At 40.1% G+C, this 22,259-nt stretch overlaps 1 protein-coding gene across 2 annotated transcripts; it reads right to left on the bottom strand.

The window, feature by feature from the left end:
- Positions 1-5,273: 5,273 nt before the first annotated feature.
- Positions 5,274-20,536, bottom strand: ZCCHC4 (zinc finger CCHC-type containing 4). Of its 2 annotated transcripts, XM_030563820.1 has the most exons (13): positions 20,348-20,536; positions 19,796-19,914; positions 18,119-18,201; positions 16,964-17,239; positions 16,293-16,373; positions 15,920-15,992; positions 13,776-13,926; positions 13,112-13,212; positions 10,342-10,463; positions 10,039-10,114; positions 9,453-9,504; positions 8,583-8,727; positions 5,274-5,855 (listed from the first exon to the last, which is right to left on the bottom strand). In XM_030563820.1, exons 1-13 carry the CDS (start codon positions 20,523-20,525, stop codon positions 5,720-5,722), a joined length of 1,593 nt encoding a protein of 530 aa, XP_030419680.1. In that variant the 5' UTR covers positions 20,526-20,536; the 3' UTR covers positions 5,274-5,719. The 2 variants fall into 2 exon arrangements, with proteins under 2 accessions (XP_030419680.1, XP_030419681.1); XM_030563821.1 differs by lacking the exon at positions 16,964-17,239.
- Between the last annotated feature and the right edge of the window lie 1,723 nt (positions 20,537-22,259).

The following is a 22,259-nucleotide window of genomic DNA, read 5'->3' as shown; positions in this document are numbered from 1 at the left end:
ACACACACACACACACACACACACACACACACACACACACACACACACACACACACGTCTTTCCCAACAAATCAAGTGCCAAATGAAGCACTGCAGGACTTGGCATAAGTAAAGAAGAGGGGGATAGTGGGGAAGGAAATATGCCAAGGAGACTGAGGAAAGAGTCCATCAGAGGGAGCCTTACATTGAAAAGTGTTGTTAAGCTCCCAGCTTAATGCTTGTTCAAAGAGAGGGAGAGTTATGCAGGTCAGTGGTGGTCACCTTAACTTGATACAGCGGTCCAGGAATAAGGAAGAAGGCTTTACATTGGTGAGCTTTGCAGCACAAATAAGAATGTGAACAGAAATGAAAACACTTGTATGTGTGTGCTAGGGCAGCAATGGTTGCTGGGTAGAATAAGCTTTCCTCTTTCTGGTTTGGGGTAAAACTTTGTGAGGTCTAGCCTGCTAATAGTTTAGGGTGGCATTTTTGGAGTAGGGAGGGTTATAAGAGGTGAGGTGATGAAAAGAGCTGATGAGCTACCTAGGCCTCATTTCCAGTAGGCTCAAAATTGTAGGCAGTGTTGAACCTCTATGCTGACTTGCATTTGAAGAGCGGAGGGAAGGAAATACAAATCAGGCCTGCTATGCCAGTGTTTCTTATCCTAAGGCCGGTTCCTACCCAGTGCTATTAACCTTCCTCCTTTCATATGCAGAGGGAATGACTGGGCATTTGCACCTTAATTCTCACTATCTTTTGTATAAAATTCCTCATAAAGCAACCCTTGAATCCCTTTTTACAGGGAAGTACTTCCCCCCTCCTCTTCCTCCTGTGGGTGGAACATCTCCCTTAGGAGAATTTACTGGTCAACCCTTGTACTAGAGATCTGAAGTCCTAGTGGCTCAGCTGGATGGAGGATAAGAATCTAACGCACACACACTGTCTGGCTCACTCAGCATTGCCAGCATGTTGCTTTGGTAGCGGTAGCGAGGTTAGAATGAAGGTGACATGTTGAGTGAAAACCTCAGACTGTTGAGGCCTTTCTGAAGCCTTAGCACAATTAATAAACCAGGAGGAGAGGGGAAGTGAATGTTGAAGAAGAGTAAACATGACCCTGTGCCCTTCTAATTGAGTTTTTTCCAAAGTATATGGTTTTGCAAGATGGAAATTCTGGCAATAGTTAAATATTTCTATGTGAAATACAGCTTGTTACCTAATGGAAAATTCCCGCCTGACAGGCTGGAAAACTCCAAACTTAACATAGCTTCTGCTGAGCAGGAAGAAATCTGGACACTTGAATGCTCGGACGCCTCTCAAGTTCCCCTGCAGACAGAAAGCCAGCCATGGGACATTTGCATGACCCTGGGTAAATATGAATCTAGGGGGTAATTTGTAAGACATATGTAAGTGTTGGAGACTAAATAAAGTAGAGGCTTTGCGTGAAAGCACTTATGTTTGCCTGCTTGCATCAAATGTCTATTGGTCTATATGTCCCCATTATTTCAGGCCACCACCTCACAAAGAGTAAAGTTGCCAAGAACTTTGGGTTCAGCAAGACCCCAGGTAACAATAGAATTGGCTCCCAGTATTGTTTTTGGTGTAAGATCTAGAATGCAATTTGAGCTGGGTGAGGGCACGTCTGCAGTGCAAAAGTCAGTCAACCTAAGTTACATCGATGTACAGCTGCCGCAGTAATTGAATCAGTTTTACATGCCCTCACTACGTTCCTGTTGTCAGCAGCGTGCGACCTCACTAGGAGCACTTGACTGATTTAATTGCCAATGTGGGGCATCGTAGGATAGTTTCTGAGAGGCATCAATGTAAGCAACGCAGTGTTGACATTGACACTGCATTGACCTAACTGCATAGACTTAAGCACTATGCCTCTCATAGAGATGGAGTTAAGTGAGTGTAAGAAGGTGTAGTGGGTGAGTTACATTGGTGGGAGCTACATTTTAGTTTAGAGGCTTACAGTTAGGTCAACATAAGCTGGCTTACATTGACCTAACTCTGTAGTGTAGACCAGTCCCAGGCCCGATTCTGAGTGACTGGTCTTTTATCTGAAAGATCATATTAACAAACATTTACAGAAAAGCAAAAGTTGGCTGTAAAAGGTTTGAGCATTCAGAACAAGGTATTTGCCTGCTTTATAAACTTAGAAACAAACAAACAAAAACTTTAATTCAGTCTAGCACTCAACTTTGAAACTTACACTGCTACCAGGGCCGGCTTTAAGACCCGTGGAGCCTCATTGGAATACTCGGCGGCGGTCCGGGGCTTCGGCAGCACTTCAGTGGTGGGAGGTCCCCTCCGGGTTTTCCGTAGCACCAAAGGACCACCCGCCGCCGAAATGCTGCTGAAGACCCCTGGAGCGGACCCCCCTGCTGCCAAAGACCGGGGAATCGGGTGAATTGGCTAAAAGCTGGCCCTGACTGCTAGAAAACAAAATTGGTGTGAATATCTGATAATTAAACCTATGAACCAATCCAAAAAAATGTAGTATAAAACCCAAACTGATGTTTTGCAGTCAAGAAAGTGGAATAAACCAGGGTTGTAACCATGGGCGGTGGGTGAACTCCAGGCCTCGCCTATCTCCCTGGAACCCAGAGACACCCCCCCATGCAGCTACTAGCCTGCCCTCCCTCCCCAGCTGCCCCAACGCCCCCAGAAAGGAACACACACAAAATGGGAAATGACTACCTAGAAAGAAGTACTGCAGAAAGGGATTTGGGACTCAGAGTGGATTACAGGCTAAGTACCAGTCAACAGTGTGACACTGTTGTCACAAAAAAAGGCAAAAATAATTCTGGGATGTTTTAGAAGGAGTGTTGTCAGCAAGACACAAGAAGTAAATCTGCCACTCTACATCGTGCTGATTAGGCCTCAACTGGAGAATTGTGTTCAGTTCTAGGCACCACATTTCAGGAAAGATATGGACAAATTGAAGCTAATACAGAGAAGAGCAACAAAAATGATTGAAGGTCTAGAATACCTATGAGGGAAGAATGAAACTTGGTTTGTCTAGTCTGGAGAAGAGAAGATCGAGAGGAGACATAACAGTTTTCATGTGCATAAAAGGTTGTTAAAGGAAGAGGAAGTGGTTAAGCACTGGAATAAATTGTCCAGGGAAGTTGTGGAATCTCCATCACTGGAGATTTTTAAGAGCAGATTGGATAAATACCTCTCAGGGAGTCTAGATCTGTGGTTCTCAAATTGGGTGTCGTGAGGTTATTACATGGTGGGGTCACAAGCTGTCAGCCTCCACCCCAAACCCTGCTTTGCCTCCAGCATTTATAATAGTGTTAAACATTTTTAAAAGTGTTTTTAATTTATAAAGAGGGTCATATTCAGAGGCTTGCAGTGTGAAAGGGGTCACCAATACAAAAGTTTGAGAAACACTGGTCTAGATAATACTTAGTCCTGCCATGAATGTCGGGGACTGGACTTAGAGGTTCCTTCCAGTCCAACAATTCTACAGTACTTTTAAGCGTTACAGATCAACTTGAAAAAACAACCACCTTTCCCTCTACGCCCAATCATTTTCCACATTAGAAAATGTTTGAATAAATAATGTTATTTGGAAGCACAGAAACGGAGCAGACAACTCTGAACCCCATAATGATTTAGTACTTTTTAGTCTTGCAGAACTAGCACAGCTCTGGGCAAGTAAAATTAAATTTTCTTCTTGTTTGCACATCAATAGATGTATTATAATTGCAGATCTTTTAATACTGGTTATGTGCAGATGAGAGAAAAAAAACACAGAGCTTAACTTTCAGATTCCTAACGGAGTTTGCAGTAATAGCAATTAGAGATCATCATCTTTTAAAACTATAAATTGAGCATAAATATTATGAAATTTAGTGAGCCTTAAAAAGTCACACTAATCAGGACCATGTTTTCTATATCCTCCTTACATCTGTTTCAATCATCGTGTCCAAGAAACAGAGCAAGATGACCAGGGTCTGAAATTAGCAGAGAAACTTCTATTCCAAGATTTCATAAACCTGACAAATTATCCCTGTGGAAGATTTTGTTTTGCACATCTTAGCACAATGAAATTGTGTATTGGCAAATGGGAGAAGACAGACACAGTGAAAAAATTGTCAATGATGTCTTTGATATTTAATACTAAGTAGAAAATCAATTACTTGAATCAAAGTACAGTTATAAAAAGAGTTTATTTTCCATTGCATTGCTCATTTCATTTTCCTCTGAATTTGTTATATTCATGTCTAGCACAGCATCAAGAATAATTTGTATGAGTTTCCTTGAACTGGAGACTCATCACCGCTAGTAAATGAGGTTACACATTTAAGTTTATTTATTTAAAAAATCCCTCATTTAAAATTATAACAAGGGGCACTTGTCTAGGAATTTTAGGGACATTCTATAGCCGGCCTGCACAACATGCGGCCCACAGAGGCTCACTGTGTGGCCCGCGGCAGGGAATCAAAGGACTCTGGGCTGCCCGCAGTGACAGGGAACCCAGAGCCCTTTAAATTTCAGCCGCGGCCGGGATTCAAAGGGCTCTGGTGCTACCCGCAGAGATTCCCGCCAGCGGCTGAGATTTAAAGGGCTCTGGGCTCCCCGCCGCCACAGGCAGCCCAGAGCCCTTTGAATCCCGGCCGCGGTTCCAGCGGATGGGCTGGGGCTGGGATTTAAAGGGCTCAGGCTCCCTTCAGCGGCAGGAGCTCTGGGCCCTTTAAATCCCTGCCCCAGTCCTGCAAAGCTCCGGGTTCCCCCAGCCGCCGGAGCCCCAGGCCCTTTAATTTGCCCCTAACAGCTCCCAGCCACCTCTTCATCTGGGAGCCCCTGGTTGATTTAAAATCAAGTATCACCTCCCCACCCCCAACCTTCCTTTTTGGCCCACAGCTGTTTTGGTGGGGCGGCGCTGGGGAAGAAGGGTTTGTTTCTGCAGGGCTGGGCGGTGATGGGGCGGAGTGTTTCCGCCGGCTGGGAGGTCCGGGAGGGGGTGTTTCCGCGGGGCCGGGGGGTTTCGACCCTCTGCTGTTATCTTTGGAGTAATGTGGCCCTTGCGGCTTTACGAGTTGTGCAGGACTATCTATAGCCTGTGCTATAGAGGTCAGGCTAGAAGATCACAATGGTCCCTGACCATAGAATCTAAAAATCTATTGTTAAGTTTATCACTAAAATCCTAAAAATACTGTAATAGCTGCAGAGGAACAGCCTCTGTATTTCTGTTGTTTACAATGTTCCCACTGTGGCTAAAATTTAAAAACTACATATATCTACTTATCTAGAAATTATAAAGCACTAGTCTCCATTACTGCAGTGATACAATCAACATACCACTAGAAAAATAACAAAAGGCTGTTACACTCTCTCAGCACCAGGTACCGGGGCCATCTGTGTAAGAATTGGGTGGAAATGTTTGAAAAAAGGACAAAAATTATGTCTTGTTTTATAAGGTCAATACCAAGTTAACTGAAAGCTATTAAAATTCCTGTCCCTTTAACTTAATAGTCCTGTATATTATTATTTCACTTTTTATTTTAGCACAGCCATGTTTTACAATGTATATACACTGATTTCTATTTCCCATTTGAAAACGTTCACAAATTGAAAGAGCAGCTTGTATAGCAGTTTTGTCCTACTGCTAATTACACGTAGTAATTTTTAATTCAACCAGATTTTATCTGAAAGTTCATATTAATAAACATTTACAGAAAAGCAAAAGTTGGCTGTAAAATCATTCATAGTTTTAGGTAACTGGAGATTAACAGGCAAGAGCGTTTTTCTTTTTCTTGTTCTTGATTATTTTCCTTGCGAATGTAGCATGTTTCACATACGGTCTTTTAACTGTATCCATTTTTATCTTCTTGTTCTTCTTTAGCTTCTGATTTCTGTCAGCTCTGGGAAACAAAGAGGCAGACAAACCCATTACTACATGCTATCAAAGTACACTGAATTGTACAGTGTAGTAAACAAATATATAAATACAAGTTCATGAGCAAAAACTCAGAAGTATGATCACAAAAACAGCTATTAAAGGAAAATTTTCTTTGAAACTGGATTTGAGATTCTAATTCACCTCCCCAGTGATAAGTTTATTTATATATATATATATATATATATATATATATATATATATATATATATACACACACACACACACACACACACACACACACTATCTTTACTCAGTATTATAATTTTAGACCCAAATGACTATAAACTTTTAAAAGTATATATATGATCACAGATCAAATATAAAACATGGCAATTGTTGACATTGCATGTTCAATACAGAACTGCTCTGCTCACGTTACTATTGAAGAAATTGCACAAAGTTTAACAAACAAGAATCTGTATAGATACAGGAATTAAAATCTAAATAATCATCAAGTGGGATTCTTTTCTATCTGTCATGGGCATGCAACATGCTATCAACTAAAAACTACACAATCTTTGTACTAACAATTACATACATTTGCAGGTGTTTATATTAACTAACAAAGGAAGCCCATATTAATCCAACAGTTCAATGCACTAGAAATATGTGGAGAATAATAAAAAACAATGGTCTGTAAGAACTACAATATTCTAGTAAGATACGTGTCTTTCATCTCACCAAAACCTGCAGACATGCAAAGTTTCATAGAAAATCAAGGTCAGACTTATTTTAATGTAGATTTTACGTCTTTGAGGAAAAATATTTGAGGAAAAAATTATGAATGAAGATTTCCCTACATTTTGTCTATATATTATTCCATAATTAGAATTATTGGAAAATAGAAATGCTAGGCTAAGCCTTGCATCGATGATAGACAGCAAATTACACGTGCATCGATGATAGCAAATTACATGTGAGCTGATGTGGTATGGACACAAAATGCTAATATAGTTTTTGGGATGTATATACAGAGGCTTCTACTCATAGAACCACACTTTCTGCCATCTCACCTATAAAAAGGAAAGGTTAAAACACTATCACCCACTAATATGTTCACATGCCTTACTGAACTTGAGTAACTGCATGATCTTATTATGATCATCTGGGTTCTTCTGCTTAGGACAAAAAATAATGGATTTAACCTCAAAAAACTAAAACCTTACAGTAACTGTGGTTCCGAGACCAGGACCCATGTGGCCAAAACATCTCTAGGTGAATATGAACCCCATGTACACAAATCATATTCTTTTGGCCAACTGGTGACCATGGAGCCATCCAGTTAGAGTCCCTCACCTAAGTACATAAAAGCAGCACATTCCCAACTGCTACTCAGTTCCTTCTTACCACCCATGACAGTAAGATGGAACACAAGTATCCTTGTAGCTTTATCTCAGGGATTCTCAAACAGGAGGTCATGAGGTTATTACATGGGGGGGTTGCGAGGTGTCAGCCTCCACCCCAAGCCCTGCTTTGCCTCCAGCATTTATAATGGTGTTAAATACACAAAACAGTGTTTTTTAATTTATAAGGAGGGGAGGGGGTTGCATTCATTGGCTTGCTATGTAAAAGGAGTCACCAGTACAAAAGTTTGAGAACCACTGCTGTATCTTCTCTTATTGTTTAGTGTTAGCTCTACTTAGTGTTACATTATTTAGTAGCTAGTTCAGCTTGTTGGCAAATTAAAATCTTTCCCCACTTTTTTAAGTAGTTATCTTGGTGCTACAGCAGTGACTATGATTGAATCTAAGTTTCCAGACTTAGAAACTTTTCTGGTCTGTGAGGCCCTTCAATGATGGGCATATTAAAGTGCCCTTATTACTTTAGAGAGGGGTATGTGCCTGGAATATGCTCAATATGCAAATCTTTTTTCAAAACACACCCACAAAAGGCCAGACACATCTATTTAAAATTGTTTTTGTTAGAGTGCTCAATGTGAGAGACTTTGAAACTCTCTAGAAAGAAGCTCCTGTCTCTTTAAAGGTCACATCTACACTTTAGCTGGGGGTGCAAGTCCCAGCTTGAGGAGACATATGCTAACTCTGATCACACTAGCATACGAAAAATAAAATGAAGCTGTGGCACTGTGAGCAGGAAGCCGTGCCAAGTACTTGCCTCGCATCTCCAATGGTGCACTAGCTCGATCAGTGTTAGTGCAAGTATGTCTCCTTGAGCTGGGAATTATACCCGCAGCTCGAAGTGTAGACAGCCAAGTCTGACTCAGCCAGTGGTCTGGTACCCAAGACATTATGCCACAGTCATGGGTTTCCTAAGCTTCTTTAAGACCCAGCACGTGATCAAAATAGGCAGAGTCTATGTCTCAAAAGGTCAGTTAGTCAAATAGATTGAGTGAACGGCTCAACAACAGGGTGCACGTGCAGTCCCAATGGACAGCTGGCCAAAATATGATCTCACGTTCTTGAGGCAGTCCATGTGGACGAACACTTGAAGTAGTAGTATCTCCATTTTATAGACAAGGCTGAGACAGAGTTTAATGACTTGGCCAAAGTCACGAAGGATGCAAGCAGCAAACAGCATGTGAAATGAAAAAACCCTCAAAACTTCCTCAATTTATTCACTATCACAGACAATCTGAGGTTACCGAACAACTGTTTCCCTACCTCTATCAAATCATTTTCAAGAAAAAATAGTCATGTCCCACAACTGAGAGGTGCAGTGTCAAACTTACTTGCCAGCTCTGTCAGTCACAGAAAGATTAGGACAGGTGCTGCGTTTGTGACCTGCTCCACCACAAATAAAGCAGCCAGCTTTAGCACTCTCACAAGCGTGACCTCGAAGAGCACAGCGATTGCAAGTGTTGCAGTGAATCCAAGCTGAAAAATAAGTAAACAGGGATTTATGATTTTGAAAACTCACAAACATATATTAAAACTGAAATATGATTCTAACATCATCAAGAAGTTAATTGCTTGTTAATTAAAAAAAGGTATTTTAAGGTTTACGTTTAGTTTCTATTTCACTAGCCATTTTTTTGTTTTCACTAAATGTGCTGGGAAAAAACGAACCCATGACTTCCCCATTAATTCACTGCTTTTCTTTTAGTAAATAGAATGAATTGATAAAACTGTTCTGATTTAGTAGTACTATATTGTACTACTAAGCTCATCACAGGGATGACTGTCTTAATCTTGGAAATATGAAATAGCAGTTAAAGTAACCAAGGTGTTTTAAGAACCATGTATACATGTTTATAGAATTCAGCTGAGAAAGCTATATAAGAATTTCATGATTCTACAATAAACAGAAATCAGACTATTTTAATTCTTCTATAACTAATACAGAAGGAATTTACTGTGCCTTGATTCAACAACAAAAAGATATGTTTTCACACAGCTGAAATCTACCCAGACAAGCTGAATTTTGGGGGCTGTCTATGGAAGTTGGTTTTTTTGTTTGTTTGTTTGGTATTTTTTCACTGAATCATTAAGTCTTTTATAGTTTACTATTTTCATTTCTAGTTTTTGTTTTGACTTCTTTGGACTATAACTTATATAATAAGTGTGCTTGTATAACTTAGACAAATATTTTCTGTACTTACAGGGCTTTACACATTTTTTGCAAATAAAGCAATGATTCCATCGCCTTCCATCCTACAAAAAAGGATTTTGTAAGTAATTTGTTAATTTTAAACAAAAATATATTCAAACTTTACTAATGAAATATGTACTATCATTTTAAACTGTACTATACTCCCAGTCTTCCTGGCATACATCACTGAAATATTTCAAAAATATGGCATATGAGTGTACATAGGTTGCATACACAGATACCCTGAAAACACAGATCCTGAGCATCCTTTGGAAGCTGTGCCTTAAAGGGCAGCATATTGTTCCACCTTTCCAAATATAGAAAAAATGGTACATGGCATCATGCTTTTGATGGATGGGGTCATGAGGGTGAAGGGCAAATGTGTAAACTTCTGATGTCCTTCTTCCAACCCAAATCAATCAGGAAATGGAGACAGAAAATCACACAGGACCTGATCCATAGCCCAAATCAATAGAAAGTCTCCCATGCCACAAAAGATATACTGTCAATATGAGAACAGGTTTATAACAAGACAACAATATGCAAATACATCACTTTACAATTGCTAAAATTCCTTTCCAGAAAGAGGGACTTACTTTTGATGTACATGAATTGCAGATCTCACAGTGCTGGTTCCCTGAACTAACATATCGCTGACAAACAAAGCAAAACCTGAAAAAAGCAGTTACAAAAGCATTGGTCTGCTGTTTGCTCAAAGACCTTATCAATGGATCAATTCAACAAAAAGTTGCATGAGGAATGCAAATTTAGTTTGGTAAATCTAAAATCTCACTATCAAGCTATGGAATAATCAATTAGATTTTTTTCTGGTTTTTTTTTTTAAATATTGGCTGGAGTCACTTGAGCATATACTGTAAGCATATCCTTTTATACCTTACCTGTAACCCTCTTCCACAGGAAGTACTATCATACTTGGGGAAATGTTGGTGAAAATACGAACAGGAGACTGTTTACGGCCTGTCTTCCCATGTTTATAAAGTGCATGATTATCATAGTCTACCTAGAAAATGAAGACACAGGAAGAACACATTAATTAAAAATATCTTTAAACTTCCTACCAAGTACTATGCTAAAAAGTGACAATGGCATTTAGCATGTTTATTCCCTTTCTACACCCTCCAAGAAGTTCATGTTTCTGTGAGTTAGATTCCATCCCCTGTGCAAACAAAATAGCAAAATTAGATTATAAACTCTAGAGTAGATATTAGGTCATTGTTATTAATTAGTGTGATTATACTACTGGGGGTGACTGTGGGTTCCTACCACTTAAACTAGTGCATCTTCCCTTTTTATTAACCTTAGATCTGCAGTGCAAAAGTGTATTTAACAGTTGCTGTGGAGGAGAGAGATATCTCCCCTTTGTTAAAATAAGCCATTACTTAAAGGAAAACTGCATCCAGTTTGTTCAGCCTGGCAGTATGAAAGTTCACAGGCTAAGAAGCATTTCTCACCTCACATAAAAAAGTTGTAATTACAATTACTATTTCTGAGCCTAGTGCTGGAAACTGGTACCGTGCTACAGAAACTATCACCTTAGACATTACCAAAATTACAGAGACAAAAATGTAAACCGGTTTCCAATATATATATATATATCAGTGTTGAAAAATATTCACTTCTTTCCTCAGGCCATTGAACTGAAGTTAAGAGAGGTTGGAAACTAGTTTACTATTGCTTGTCTTGGGCTCTCGACAGTCAGTGCCACAATTTCACAAAAATAGACTGCAATCATGTATCAAACTTTCATAAGAGATCAAGCTCAGAATTAATTTTTCTATCTTAAAAATGTGCTGCATGGTTCATTTAAATAAGTATTTCCCCAAACCACCATGTCATAACTCAGTGCAGAAGCAAACACCAGCCCTTGTTACTAGGAAACTGGCTTAATTCAATAAGTAAGGCGAGTTCTACCTTCCTAGCTGTAATTTTATGTATCAATAGTGTGATGTACTCAGATGATATACTGATGAGTACCACAGAAATGTAATATTGTTAGGACACCTAAGTCATTTTACACAACAGTATTAAAAAGGATACACATAGTTCACCAATTTTAGTACAACACATAAAAACATTTGTTTCACAAGGAAAGATGTTTTAATATACTTCTAACAGACATCCATACAACACAAAATGACCTCACAGATACAAATCCTTTGATATAGTACAACACGCAAACAACTTTACGAATTACATTACTCATGGAGCCAAAACCATTTCATTGCTTTATCCTGAACACTTTGAACAAGCATTTGTGAAAGAATGTTTCCAATGGTATACAGATCCCATTTCTAGCCCTGAGGGATTGTGAGAAACAAACCTTCAGCTTTTCATTGGTCCAGGATTGAAAGTTACAAAATGGGTAAGATAAATTCCACATTTAGGGACAGTAAACTCTTGGGGCTTATTTATTTCAGACAGCTGTTTGAGTAACTCAAAGAGCTTGTCTACAAAGGGATATTCAGGGCAAGTCTATACTTAAAGTGCTGCATTCATGCAGCTGCACTGATGGAGCTGTGCCACTGTAGTGCTTTAATGAAGACACTATGTCAATGGGAGAGAGCTCTCCCATCAGCACAGTTAGTCCACCTCCCCGAGAAGCAATAGCTACTTTGGCAGAAAAAGCTCTCCCATTGACACAGCACTGTCTATGCAGGGGTGGGGTGGGTGTGTTGGGTTGGTATAAGTATGTTGCTCAAGGGTGTGGATTTCACACACACACACACACACACACACACACACACACACACACACACACACACACACACACACACACACACACACACACACACACACACACACACAGTTATACCGATAGAAGTCTGTAGTGTAGACCAGGTCATAGAAAAATTAATCTAAATTAACTAAAGGTGGGAATTTAAAATGGAGTTGCTAAACTGCATTAAATCCCTGTGTGGACACACTGATTCAGAATTAAAGAAGCCATATTCACTTTGGAAATGAATTAGGTTAAACCAAATTAAGGCCACTTTAATTCTAAATGAGAATGTCCACACAGAGGTTTAATGCAGTGTAACTAATCCACTTTAAATTCAGACCTTAGGGCTGTTCTACGCTGAAAATTTACATTGCTCAAGGATCTGAAAAATCCACCTTTGAGAGACATAGCTAGGTTGATGGAAGAATTGTTCTGTTGACCTAGCTAACACTTCTTGGGGAGGTGGATTAACTACAGCAACAGGGGAACCTCTCCTGTCACTGTAATGAACGTCTAGGCTGAAGCGCTGCAATGGTGCTGCTGTAGCATTTTAAATATAGAAAAACCCTTAGTTAATGATTAACTTTCCTGAATGACCCCATATGGGCAAACCCAAAGCTTTGTTATATTAAAAGCATCTCAAGTGAGAAGGATTAGTGGATAGCATGGCAGCTGAAGCGTCAAAGGAGCTTGATAAAGGCATCACACTGCTCCAGTTTATCTGAGAGATCACCAATATAAATGTGGCATATATGTATCAGGTACAGAAATAATTTGACAGATGCTGTGGTGTTTGCTCTACTGCACAATAAGGCATGAAGCTGAAGACAAATTGCCTTTTGCAAATAAGTATTCTGATTATCCACAGTTCATTTTAATTTCTTGTATGTGTAGTGTAAATTAAGAGCATTAATTAGATTTGGTCATACCTGGTAATCCATCATACTGAAGCTTGGGAAAAATTCAAGAATGCGAGACTCAAAGAAGTATGGAAATATCCAAAAAATGGGCAACTCTTTGCTGCTGTGATCTAATAATAAAAAGATTCAAATTTATTTTTTGTTAAATAAGGAAAGCAGAATGAACTGCATGAAAATTTACTAATATTTATGCACTCAATGCAATTATGTGTGAGACAATAGCTCACATAGAACCAATTCCATTAGGAGGGCAGAATGTTAGCCGGACACTATGGGTCTATCCAGCTCCTAGCAGTATCCTAGCAGTAAATTTACCTGGGTAGTTAGCTTCCATCTAGACAACCACCAAGGACAGGTGAAAGTGACATTGGTTTAATATCTTATCCATAAAACAAATGCAGAAGAAATTAAAAAAAAAGATGAATATGAAACTTTGTATAAAGAAAGCATTTGTTTCAATGTCAGGATATTATTAGTCATATTTTTGAAAGAGCACCTCAACCATTAGTTAAAACATACATCTAATTTAGCATATTAGTCTTACATCTTTAGAAACTAGAATGAAAATTTGTGTGCTTCAACAACTCAAGAGTCAGCTATTGTTTTAAACAGTAATTTATTATTACAGAGTGATGAAGTTATGAACTCATCTTATTTGCTTGTAACAAAATACCTTCCTCTTGCGTCTCTCTCCATGTTGCAATCAGCTTTTTGAAACTAAAAGCCAAGGGCTCCACCAAACCTCCAAATGGGGGATCAGTCACCAGTATGACTCCTTCACCTTTCTCTTGGTGCAAGAATTTTCTGCAGATTTCATGCGCAGCCTGCAGAAGATACAGGTTACTTTCCAGAAAAAGAGCTCAAAAGTTTAAGGACAGCATTGGGCATTATTAAAAAAATATATATTTTTTCTACTTTTGTAATTTCCTTTTAGAAGTCTGAAAATGTATATTGCCTTTTAATTTTTTAGTGAATTTAGTGTTTGTGAAATTTGTTAGATTAAGAACACTGAGTCCTTTATTTTTCATGGGCTAGATATAGTAAGAATAGCAACAGTTCGAGCTTCCTAACACTGCCTTTCTTATTGGGTCCTAACCTTGACCTGGAGGGATGGAGGCCACTCGGAGTGAGTAGCCACTCAGTCTCAATGCCCATTCAATATTTGCTCTTTTCCCTTGGCTGGCAATTAGTGCAAATTATGAATGCAGATGGTAAATAGCCACCCCACTAGAAATTAGGATAAAGTCACCAGTTCATTCCGTATCATTACCAAATCTATTACTTTCAGAAACCAATATTCCATTCTGGAGCTGGATTTCCACTGATAGTAGAACACTACTCTAGATGTGCAAGGCTAACATCCTAAACCAGAGGTCCCCAACCTTTTTCATCTGGCGGGCACTAGATGTCAAGCCACAGAGGACCGTGGCGGCTGACGAGCATCCGCCAAAATGCTGCCGACAAGCGGCAACGTCAATAGGCATCGCCACCGTCAAGCAGTGTCATCCAGAGGCGTCACCGCTGAAATGCCACCGATTTTCAGCGGCATTTCAGCGGTGACGCCTCTGGATGATGCTGCTTGTGGCAGGATTTTGGCAGATGCTTGTCCGCTGGCCAATACGCGGGCGCACTTAAACACCCTGGCGGGTGCCATGGTACCCACAGGCACCGTGTTGGGGACCTCTGTCCTAAACAATCATGTACAAGTACTGTTCCTTCCCCTATGAACCATGTCCAAAAAAGTGCAGTGGTTTAATAGCTTCAAATGATTTATTATACTATTATCTATACATTTCTATAGTGCCAAACATTTGAGACTCCTCATAAGTTAAAAAAATTAAACTACAATGGGATGTAACTATCCCTAATACAAAAAAAAAAAAAGTGTGAGATACAGTAATACTTTAATAGAATGATAAAGGATTGGATTTGAACCAAGAAAGCAAGGAAAGTTTATTATGGAACTGAAACCTCAAATAGCTAGTTTCATTCCTGAATGTTAGTTTTATTTATTATTTGAGTCAACGTTAAAAGCTATAGATATGTTGTTATAAGCTAGTAGCTACAGTTAACATTTATTGTGTAAAATTACTTGGATGAAGGTATTGTCAGAAACAATCTCAAATTTGTAGATTATATTATAGTATGGTTGTACTCTGGAAAGTGACCATAAATATGATGCTGTGGAGTTGCATTTTTCTTTTCAATGATTCCCAGACCGAAAGTGCTCAGTATAACTGTAAAAAGATGTTTTTACCAAGTGTCAATACTACATATTTGTCATCACTTCAGAGATTCAAGCTGAGATATTTCAATCTTGCACATTTGTAATACATCCTGCTCTCAGTGGACCAGCATAACCCCACTGTCTTCAGTGGGACTTTAATAATACATTCTGTTAGCGATCCACAAGTGGGAAGCTTCTTCCCTCTTCACGGTGTTAGATCTGCAAGACTAACTGGAGCAAAAAGCAATAGCCAGCAGATAGGACTCTGAGACACAAAGGGAATAATCTGCTGAGAAAGGTGGGGCCATTTTTACGAAGTCACTTCTCAGACAGGAGAAAATAACTTGTACTGATAAACTATTTTCAATTAAAGAGAAAAAACTAAAAAGTAGTTAAAGGAAAATAGGCAGTTATTCTTGGATATAATGGTATAAGTTACTGAAGAAATAGACACTGCTATTCTTTGATCTAAAGTAGAGTTTGCTGGGCATTACATTTTGGTAACTATTTTGTAATATTTTGGACCATATCAGTAATTTGAACAAAGTTCTACATGAACAACATACACAGCAAATTTGACTGGCCCTTACCTCTCCACCAAAGAAATAATGGTTAAACATATTATAGTGGCAGAAGTCTTCCTCTGTATAAAACTGTGAATACCTGTAAAGTAAGTTTTCAATGTAATAGAAAAGATATAAATAAATTCCTGTATGTTAGTAACAAGATTTAGGGAGAAAACTTGTGAACACAGGGCCATGACTGCTTAATTACAAATTATCTCGGCAGGCTGAATGCAGAAATACTTATATTGGCCAATCACTGAGCTAGTTGGAAAACCAGTATACTTCATGGATCCTGGCTAGGGGGAAAAAAGAATAGATGGCAAAAATTAAAAATAAAATAAACCACACAGAAAAAATAGTGTGTATGTTCCTCAGACAGACACTTAGCAAAACCTACCTGAAATCAATATCCAGCAGAAGGCTTTTAACACTGGACTCCTGTTCTCGTGACACTTTTAATTGGATCAACTCATGGAGCCTGAAGGAATTAAAGCAAAGCAGTTTTACATATCATATCATGAGTGCTTCAGAAAATAGTCAACTAGATAAAGAAAAAACTTATTTTTCAGATGAAATAACTTGAATTTGGGAGATTTCAGTTTGATAAATCTTTGAATGTCACTAATATTTAAAGTTAGAAAGACATGTCCCATTACCTGAAACACAATATCAGAGGTTAAAAAGCAGTGGAGATTGTTGAGCCCATCAGAATTCTCAACATTTTTTTTTTTCCTTTTTAATAAAAAGAGGCTTCTTGTGTGAAGGGGAAACCCAGTGCACTTCAGTGCCACTACCATGGAAAACAGCAAAACTCTACTTTCTAATGAAAGATGACTGTTGGTACTTCACTATAATATTTGTAAGGTCTTCCCTATCTGCATCTTCATAAGAACTTCATGAGCTGCTTTGGCAATACCAAGTTCAAACCAGAGCTCATGAAGGCACTTTTAATGTCACATACAGAGGGAGAGAGCCCTTCTGCTAGATACTCAATCATGTACAAAAAAGGACTAAGCAAATTAGTAACGAAGTATTTCTTGCAAGACATATTGATGTTCACTAACATACCTTGGTGTGCCAACACAGAGCACTCTTTTGAATCCTAGTGAAATAATAAGATCCAGCAGAAACTGACAGCTTCTATCTGCAAACAAATACTGTGCATTTGTCTTCTTATTCTTCAGTGGACACAAAAGTTGACTGGGCCTTTGTAAATGGCCAATAGAGAGATCACTAAGTACTTGATGGCCAGAGTGTTTTCCCCACTCCCTGGGCAATAGCAACTGCTGGCATTCTTGACAAAATTTCCTTTTTGATGTTGGCAATAAACCAAACTGCTTATACCTTCAAATACAAGATAAAATGAGGAACCAATTTTACAAAACAAACCATTGAATGAAAGTATGAAATTAGTCCAAGTATTCTATAAAAGTTTAAACAATAAAATAGCACTGTTTCAAAGGTACTGCACCTCAGTCAATTAATGGTTCAGAAAAAAAATGTTCAACAGCATGCTTGGGAAAAATCTTACTTGACAAGAGAAGGGTGTAGCATGGGGGCTAAGTGTGTTGTAAATCTCCCCAGGGGCTGGTCTACATAGAGAAGAACCTATTCCTACTACCAGCTAGAGAGCTACTCCTTTAACTCAAGTGGTAGAAGCCTTTTTCTTTTGGTGCTAAATGTTCAAATGACCTTAGTAACTGAAGACATTGGGCCCCCTCCAGACTTCTAGCAACAACACGGTCAGCAATACCCTTGGCCTGGGGCAAAAACTTCTTCTAAAAACTCTGGAGTAGGAGGACAGCAGGATCTTTATGAAATATTCGGTATCGTACGTTTCCTTTAGGCTATGCTATCCAGCTCACTTAATCGAGCAATTGGCTTTCAGTTTTATATTATTCTCTAATTGCATTCACCACTCGATTTGAACTCCTACTACTGCTGCTGACCTACATTATTTTTATTACCTTAGTGCCCACAAAAAATGTGCTAGGCACTGTCCACTCATACAAAGATACAGTCCCTGCCCTGAAGGGATGACAATTTAAGGAAACATTTCATGTAATTTTGTCTTCATAGTTGACTGGTTCTTATTTTACCAAATCTTCTCTGTAATTTTTCATATTTTTAATTAGTATAATGGAGGGATGACCAGTACATCGGATGTACCTAAATCAACTATATGCTCATATTTAGTAATGAAAATGCACATAGTAACAATACCTTTCCATGTTCTGTCTGTGTGACAAAGAGGGTTGACAACTTCTATTAACTTCTTCTCGCGCTGAAAGTCTAGCTTCTGACACCTGCAGATATAGAAAATGTAATCAAAGATGTGAACCTAGCTATGATATATGAAAAGTTCACACTTCTCTGTTGAAAAAAAGTATGGAATCCCAGAAGACCTAACATTTCTATTTCAGCACCTATCTCTGCAAAAGATTCTATTACTCAGAAAAATTCCCACAATCCCTGCGGAGATCATGACAGCATTAAACTTACTGGGAAGGTGATTCCGTGGAAGAATTCAAACATCCTATGAAAGGATAAATTCCCTTCTTTCCATCCTTCTACAGTAATAAAACCAGGAGTGGGAAATAAAAAATGTTCTTTTGCAGTGGAGAGAAGGATTTATCCACTGCTAAAGGATGCCACAGTCTAAATGAGATCCTAATCCCAGTAAGGAGTATAGCCTGGTCCTGCCACTGAGGACAATGAGAATTTTGCCATTGGCTTCAATAGGTGGAGGATCAAGGCCTTGTAGCTGTCCTGAAGGTATGACTGGCCCTCCCCAAGTATTTAAAAAATATTTATTTTATTCCTATAAGAAATTCAGACTTCCTGTCAGATTTTATTTAACTTTTTTAATGCAGCTGCAAAACATCTACAAAGAAGGGACAAAACTAGTTTATTTAAAGGACGCAATGGAAGGCAATGAAGTTTAATGGGCAGGGAACCAAGGAACCTGTAGTAGTAGCTTTGTAAAGTACGTATAATTCCTGTATGGACACACGTCTTTCCACTGCCAAACCACTTCACTCCACACAATCCAGTGTATAGGCATCTGCAGTGTATAGGTACAGTTTTCAAGTTAGACAACTTTTCCTCACTTCCAACCAGCTGGGTTTGAACAGCAGACCAAGGGGTGAAAGGCGTAAGAACCTGATTAATAAATTTCTGTGTTAATATGATCCCTTAAGAAGTGAGTTTTGAGATCCAATTTGAATCATGCACAGATATGCTGAGAATAGTATTGGAGAAAGAGAGATAAGTCACACATTCATGAACATGAAGAAATGGTACCAAGCCCAGTGGGAAGATATTGTAGCAAGCTATCCCCTCTGAGCTCCACCAATGCTCATCAATCCTGAGTTAACATTCTTTTTAAATTGTTTAAGCAAAGACATACAAATCAGAAAAGAACTGTGTTGTGTTTTGTAATATTCACATAGAGTGACATTTAACCTCAGGTATCAGAGGGGTAGCTGTGTTAGTCTGGATCTGTAAAAGCAGCAAAGAATCTTGTGGCTACCCCTCTGACAGATCCAGACTAACACAGCTACCCCTCTGATATAAGGTGCCACAGGATTCTTTGCTGCTTTTACAGATCCAGACTAACACGGCTGCCCCTCTGACGTCTGTTAGTCTATAAGGTGCCACAGGATTCTTTGCTGATTTAACCTCAGCTGTACTTTCTTTGAAAGCAAATCCTATTTGAAACCAGATCCCCACAGCTGCAGAGATATTTCACGATTTAGCCCATTCTCTTTGTCCAACAGTTAGAACTTTAGAAATAATAATAATTATTGCTTCTAAGATAAAAGAAATCTTCAGTTCAAATATATATACACACAAAAGAAAAAAAAACCATTTACTGTATCTTAAATAGTATTTTCTTACCTTCTCATTTTCCCATTGAAAAAAATTACACTCTTTCCTATCTCTACATGCTGAACAAGCATAAAATCTTCTTCCGTCTTCTTTTCCTTGGCTAATCTTTACAAACAGAAGAGTAGGACCTAAAGGAGAAATGGGCTGAGATCAGTACATTTAAAAGAAAAAAGATGCATATTTTCCATTTCCTACAACACTCGTTATAAGGGATTATAGAATTAAATCTGAGATTTATTTATGGCCATCCCTCCCCACCTCCCCTCTGCTCTGCTCCGCTCCAACTAGCCCGCATTCTCTCCAGCCCCTTCCCATCTCAAGTTGCCTCCCCATCAATCCCCGCTGGCCTCTACTCCCTCCAAGCAGCCCCCATTCTCCCCAGCCCCCCCTTTCCTTTCCTTCCCCGACCCTCCCTGCTTCCCTCCGCTCCCCTCCAACCAGCCCCCATTCTCCCCAACCCCTTCCCATCCCCTGAACTCCCCCCAGGCCCGCTGCCTTCAGCTCCCCTCCCGGGATCCCTCCCACAGGCCGGGCTCAGGACAGCGCTACCCCCCGACTCACCGTGCGGGCAGCAGGGAGCGGGCTGGCCGGACTCCTGCCCCAGCAGCACCGCTACCCCCGAGCCCCACACATTCCTCTCGGTTCCGGCCACCGCATCCTCCATGGCAACCTCCAAACCCCGGCGCGCGGCTGGCTGCCATGCCACCGTCCCGGCAGCCGTAGCGCACATCGCCAGCATAGGGCGGTGATCCCTGCGGGCGAGAGAACACATGCAAGCCCCACACCGCGTGAGGCGCCTGTAGCGCCACCCCGTGGCTGGAGGAGCGCCCGCCGCAGGTGGGTAGCTCCTGGGATTTGCACTAGTCAAATGACAAATTTCCTCAGTTGTGTCCCTTCCCTCGCCCCCACCCGCAAAGAGAGCTGCGGCTGCACCTGGGCGCCCCAGGTCCCATTTTGAAATTTATTCTCGCACACCTTTTAAAAACATTACCTCCTGGCTGGGGGTGGGGAGAGAGCTGAGAGTCCACCTAGCCCTTGGTTTTCTTGTTCTGCAAGAGCTGCACCTTGGTTCTCACACCTCTCATCATTCAGCCACACTCAAAACAGGCTTTTCAAATGTGGGTGTAATGCAGGGGAAATCTACTCCTTAGACTGCAAGAGGAACCAGCTGAACTGGAACAGTATTTTAATAGGTTTTATCAGATTTGTCTATATCCCTGCTCTTGGAATGTGACATCCACATGTTCAACTTATTTATACTTTTAAAAGTTACCTTTTAAATTGACATTTTTCATGCACATTAACTTACACAGAGAGAAAGGATGGTTTTGAACAAGTAGGCCTCCCTGTAGGCCTACTCTGAAATTTGACTTCAGCACAGGGAAAAGTTTCACTAGCAGCTGATCCCTTTGCACAAGAGTTGTTTTCCAACTTCGGTCAAACAAGTTTTTACTGCTGTGGATGCCTATTTTGCCTACAGAATCAACACAGCTGAGATTGGATGAACTGCATTGTATTCCTTCTCAATCAAAATTCTTTAGTAAGTGCTCATCACATACCTGCAACCCCACTGAATATAGGGAAGTTGCACAGATGTCACATGGAGCAGAATTTAGCCTGCACAACCTTTGTTACTAGTCATAGGGCTTGTCTACATCAGAAAGTTGCAGCGCTGGTGAGGGAGTTACAGCGCTGCAACTTTGAAGGTGTACACATCTGCAGGGCACCACCAGCGCTGCAACTCCCTGTTTGCAGCGCTGGCCGTACTCCCGTTTTGTCTCGGGTGAAGAGGATCCAGCGCTGGTGATCCAGCGCTGGTAATCCAATGTAGACACTTACCAGCGCTTTTCTTGACCTCCGTGGAAGGAGGAAGCCTCTGGTAATCAAGCTGGTCTCCTTTCCCGGTTTGCTCTCTCGTTCCCGGAACCCCCCTTGAAGCCGCCCAACAGCGCTGCAGTGTGGCCACATCTAACACCACTTGCAGCGCTGGTTGCTGTAAGTGTGGCCACTCTGCAGCGCTGGCCCTATACAGCTGTACTAATACAGCTGTAACAACCAGCGCTGCAAAATTTTAGATGTAGACATGGCCATAGATACAGGATAAGAAAATCCAGCTGGTCTCTCAGCTGCCAGGTGGAGGTTGTCAACTGGCAGATAAATACAGAAATCAGCTACCACAGAATGCCCTTCTGACTTGGACAGTTGCTTCTTTAAACAATATTAGTTCTGAAACTAGTGGGTGAAAAGCTTATCTCCCCCATGGTAAAAGTGCAGTCCTTGTGACTCCATAGGACCTCTGCTCCTTCTCAAATGTTACTTACACACACTTAAAACAAGGAGTCACCCTCAACTAAAATAGCAAAAAAAAAAATAAAAAATGGAAAATCCTACTCTCTTCCTTGGTAATTAAGGATATATCTACACAGCAAAGAAAAACCTGCAGCTGGCCCATGCCAGCTGACTCAGGCTTTGG

Source organism: Gopherus evgoodei, chromosome 5, assembly GCF_007399415.2.
Source record: "Gopherus evgoodei ecotype Sinaloan lineage chromosome 5, rGopEvg1_v1.p, whole genome shotgun sequence".
In the NCBI taxonomy this organism is placed as follows: Eukaryota; Metazoa; Chordata; order Testudines; family Testudinidae; genus Gopherus; species Gopherus evgoodei.
The sequence above is the reverse complement of the archived record's forward strand: the minus strand, read 5'-3'. Positions and strand labels throughout refer to the sequence as shown.